This window comes from Cariama cristata, unplaced genomic scaffold (assembly GCF_000690535.1).
Source record: "Cariama cristata isolate BGI_N322 unplaced genomic scaffold, ASM69053v1 scaffold29959, whole genome shotgun sequence".
Classification (NCBI taxonomy): domain Eukaryota; kingdom Metazoa; phylum Chordata; class Aves; order Cariamiformes; family Cariamidae; genus Cariama; species Cariama cristata.
Genome location: NW_009637882.1, coordinates 1 through 4,856, shown reverse-complemented (window position 1 = coordinate 4,856; position 4,856 = coordinate 1). Strand labels below are relative to the sequence as shown.

At 59.5% G+C, this 4,856-nt stretch overlaps 1 protein-coding gene across 1 annotated transcript in view; it reads right to left on the bottom strand.

Annotated features, from left to right (window-relative positions):
• Nucleotides 1-2,851, bottom strand: part of PLCD4 (phospholipase C, delta 4) — a 7,128-nt gene extending 4,277 nt beyond the window's left edge. The window contains 5 exon segments of the mRNA XM_009708521.1: nucleotides 297-528; nucleotides 1,160-1,289; nucleotides 1,531-1,759; nucleotides 2,320-2,478; nucleotides 2,827-2,851. Of these exon segments, the coding sequence (XP_009706823.1) occupies nucleotides 297-528; nucleotides 1,160-1,289; nucleotides 1,531-1,759; nucleotides 2,320-2,478; nucleotides 2,827-2,851 (775 nt within the window).
• Between the last annotated feature and the right edge of the window lie 2,005 nt (nucleotides 2,852-4,856).

The following is a 4,856-nucleotide window of genomic DNA, read 5'->3' as shown; positions in this document are numbered from 1 at the left end:
CTGCCAGAGGCTGGGGCGCAGGGACAGATGCCCCAGGGCAATAACCTTGGGAAGGTGGGCAACAGACCCCAAAGCCAGAGCTTGCAACCCATGGCTGGTCAACCTTCTACACTAAAATGGTCCAGGAATGGACCAAAAAAAGGGGGAACTGCACCTAGATGACATCACAGGGAGTCTTCCCCCTGTGCCGATCCACAGCAGGATGGGGCGGGGGGTACCCCTGCCATGGGCCTGTGGGTCTCAGACCCCTCCTTCCCCTTGTGCAGAGCACAGCCGATGTCCGGGCTGGCTCTCACCTGTCTCTGATGGTTCATACTTGTCGATGAGCTCCATGGCCAGCTCCTCCGTGCCCTCATCCTCCAGCTGCTCCTGCCGCAGGAAATCCACCAGCTCCAGCAGCGTCAGCTTCTTCCCATCCTCAGAGAAGTCCTGGAAGAGGCTCAGCACCTCCTCACGCTGTGTGAGGGCCTTGTAGAAGAGCACGAACTCCTCCCCTTCCAGCGTTCCTGACTCCGACTTGTCAGCATCCTGCAAGGGCACTCACTCAGCACTCAGCTGGGGCAAAATGGGGTGTTCTGGCCACCCCATGGGGCTGTGGGGGGATTCACCCACCCCCAATGGAGGGCAGGGAGACTCCATGCCAGCAGCGTGGTAGGCAGCAATCAATGCATGAAAGGATGGATGGATGGATGGATTGGCAGATGGAAGGCTGGTTGGGTGGACAGATAGTCGGATGGGTCCATGGATGGAGAGATGGACAAACAGGTGGAGGGATGGATGCATGCATGCACACATGGATGGTTACAGGGATGGATAGACGGACAACTGACTGGCTGGTTGGGTCGATGGATAAACAGATGGCTGGTTAGCTGGGTGGACAGATAAGCAGCTGGATAGACAAATGAATGCGAGGGAGGAACAACTGCCTTGGCTGGTTAGGTTGACAGATAAATGAACAAATGGATGTTTGTCTGGTTAAACAGGTAGCTGGGTGAACAAATAAATGGATAGATGGATGGGTGGGTGGGTGGATGGATGGGTGGGTGGGTGGACGGGCAGAAGAAAGTGACCACCTCCCTCTGCAGAGAGGTGTTGTGCAGCTTGTTCCAGCCCCTCCAGCCCCTCCCCAGCCCCTCCAGGCCTCAGGTGCAGTGCTTACCTGGAAGAGCCGCAGGGCATGATCCTCGTTCATATCCACGTTCATCATCTTGAGGAGACACTGCACCTCCTTGAAGTTCATGCGCCCATCCTTATTCTTGTCGGCTTTCTGGAACCAGTCACGAATCCACGTGAGAGAAACCAGGGCAGATGTTAAGGGCAAGGACCTTGGCTAAGAGAGATGGATCTGGGGAGCATCAGAGGGCCTCTTTTCCTTTTTCTGTGGGCTGTCCCTGCCCTGATGTAGATGGTGAGACCCAGAAGAGCTAAGCACACACTGGGGCAAGGCTGGAGATCCAGGGCCTGGGGGATGGCTGGAGATGGGGGAAGGACTGGGTGTGGAAGTCAGAGTGGTGCCCGCAGGAAGGATATTGGTCTATCTTCTCCCTTTGGTCCATGCTGGTGGCCACCTCGATGAGCTGGCGCAGGCCCTGGACCCAGCACTGTGCCTCCTCCGCCGAGCCAGCAATGAGATCCAGGTTGCCCCGACGGCCATAGAAGACAATGGTGAAGCAACGCTCCGGAGGGAACTCCTCGGCCAGGCTCTGCAGCACCTCCGACTGGTGCCCTTCCCGCACCGTCTCCACATCACTGATGGAGACTGGGGCAGAGGGAGAGGAGGCCTGTCTGTGGGGGACAAGGACCACAGGGCAGGGGGCACTGCCCACAGACATCTGTCCTTCCAGCCATCCCTTCTTCCACTCATCCATCCCTGCAGCCACCAACCGAGCTACTCATCCATCCGTCCACCCATTGAGCTATCCATGCATCCATGCATCCATCCATCTACCCATTGGGTTATCCATCCATCAATCCATCTACCCATTGAGCTACTCATCCATCCATCCATCTGTCCATTAAGCTATCCAACTATCCACCCACCCATCCATCCATCCATCGAGCTACTCATCCATCTTTGCCTGTGTTTGTCTACCTACATCTCTGCTGGCATGCCAGAGCTTCCACATGTATTAGCTGCAATTTCTACTCAGCCCTTGTGACCCATGGGTGAAAAGAGCCCACACACGCACACAGGGCCTCTCTTGAATGCCCCAGCACCCTTTGCAAGCATGGCTCCAAGAAGCTCGATACATTCACACCCCTGTTTCTTCTGAACCCTACTGATGGCCCCATGGCCAACACACAGCAGCTGGTACTCACAGGCAGACTCAGTTTTGCCTGTCCTCTTGGACTGGTACCAGATCGTCATGCAGTCATCCTGCAGCTTGAAGTAACGCTGCTTCTTCCAGTTCCTGGACTTGACTTTGCGCATCAGTGTCCCTTGCTGCATCTGCTCCAGCGTGTCTGTGAGCTGGATGCCTGGGGGCAGCATGGGCTGCGTCACTGAAGGTGGGGGTACCCAGGCACTGCACCCTGGTACCTTGCTCTGTCTCACCTCAGGGACCCCATGTGGTCCCTCAATTTGGGATGGAAGAGGGACAGACCCCAAACAAACTCCCTCTGCCTCAAGAGGGACAGAAGGTAATTCCCCATCGACCCTTCCCATCCGCCCTCAGGGCTGCCAAGCCCAAATCCCAATGGCCGAGGTGGGTAGGGATGCTCCCAAGTGCGGCAAGGTGAGCTCAGCCCACAGGCCAGATTTGCCCTGGCATAAATCCGGATGGCCCAGTGCCCTGCCCTGCACCTCCCCTCCGCCGGGGCACTCACGGGCGTTGCACAGCAGCGATGCCATGGCTCTGCCTCCTCCACGCTGGCCGCAGCTGGGGCTGGAAGAGAGAGGGTGGCTGAGGGGAGGGGGGCTGGACCCCCGCACTGTGCCTGGGTCCTGCCAGTTGGGCTGTGGCTGTGCCCCCGTGTGTGCAAGGTGCGTGTGCCCCTGCCTGTGTGCGAGTGCACCTGCGCCTGTCTCCTGCTGGGTCATTGCTTTCCTTAAGTGTCGAGTTCACCTTGCCATGCTCATGAAATATTAATTTGCGTTACCGGGAAGCTGGAGCTCGAAAGATGTTGGAAGAAAACAGAGAAACTTGCGAGTGCGGCTGCCCCACAGCCTGACGGGTACCGGAGCTTTGGTGCTCCCAGGTCACCGCTCCCAGGGGAGAAGCAGCCCTGGGAGCCGGGAAAAACGGCACTGTGGGTGCCCAGGAGAGCCGAGAGCAAGCCCCCACCACCTGGGAAATGGCCCCTAACCAGCAAATTTGGAAGTGAGGGAGAGCCTTACTTGCTGTAAGGAAGGGGGCACAGCAAGCCCCCCAGCCCCCCCAGCCCCTTCTCTCCAGGGAACGTCAGCACCCTGGAGCTGTGACTGCACCGGCAGCCATACGGGGAGCGTGCCGCAACGAGTGGGACTATAAATACAACTGGACTGACAATAAGGCTTTGATTAGGCTGTTAAGGCTTTAATTAGACTGATAAATTGCTGGCTGTGCCTGTCCCCTGGCTGGTGGAGCTGGGCTTTGTGGAGCAGATGCCACAGCCAGTGGGCTAGGATTTGGGTGCAGGAGGGGTCCCTGGGGGTGAGGAGTTCTGTGCTGGGGTGCAGGGCTGGCAGCCGTGCCCCAGGCCCCTGACTCAGCACAGGCACCAGTGGTGCGGGGCTGGGAATAGCCGGTGCTGTCAGAGTACAGGCAGCTGCCAAGCTCTGCCAGATCCTCGCAGGCTGACGGGCCGGACGGTGGCTGTCCCCTGCTTGGTGTGGCGATGGGCAGGGCAGCTCCCCAGCACAGCACTGGCTGGGGTTGTGGCCCCGCTTCTGGGGGACATGCCAGACATGGGGCTGACACAGGCTGTTTGGCTGTCCCCAAGGCACATGGGGACCGCCTGTCCATGCTCTTGGGGACCTCATGTATTCTGGAGACATGGAGCAGTCGGGGTGCCATCCCAGCTGCCCCCTGGTAGCGCTTAGCGCTGGGGCACCAGCCCTTCTTGCAGGGCTCAGACTGCAAGGACTCGCTGCAGTGCCTGCATGCCCCCCGCATCTCATGTACCAGGGGGCACTGACCCATTGGCCCAGGGCTCGGGGTGCCCGCACCCACAAATGGGGGGGTGGCACCACGCTCCTCTTGCACCCTGCAGACTGAGTGCCCTGATGCCTGCTGGCTTGCACAGCCCCAGAAGTGCCCCGCACCCCCCAGAGCGCTCTCAGCTCCCCACACCCCATGGCCTGCAGGGAACCAGGGGGGGACAACCCTGGTCACCCTTTTGCCTGCACCCTCCTGCATCCTGGCACCACCCAGCCCAGCACAGCCACTTTGCAGGGTCACAGCTCCAGGTAACCACCTGCCCTGTGGTCCCCGTGCTGCAGCAGGTGAGAGGATGGGGATGTTTTGGGGAAGCTGGGCTGGAGGAAGAGGCACCAAGGCTGGAAGAGTGGGGAGAGATGCTGGTCTGGGACAGAGGAGGGCTCAGTGCCACCAGCAGGTCCGTCCTCTCTGCACCATGCCATGTGTGTGTGCAAGGTGGCAGCGTGCAAGGGAGGTGCTTGCAGCCCCCAAGCCCGTAACCACGCTGAGATTTTGGAGCTAAACCAATCTCCCCCAGTGCCAGCACGACCAAAGCATGCCCAGTCCTGCCCCAGCTGGGGAGCCATGCCTTCCCCACACACACAGCAAAGAAGAGACGATCCCTTCCAGTGCAGGGAAGATCCCAGGAGTGTGGATGCAAGAACACGGCTGTTCGGCTCTCCCTGGTGTGTGAGCGATGCCCTAAGCCCAGCGCAGGCCGGCCCCACGCAGCCCCCC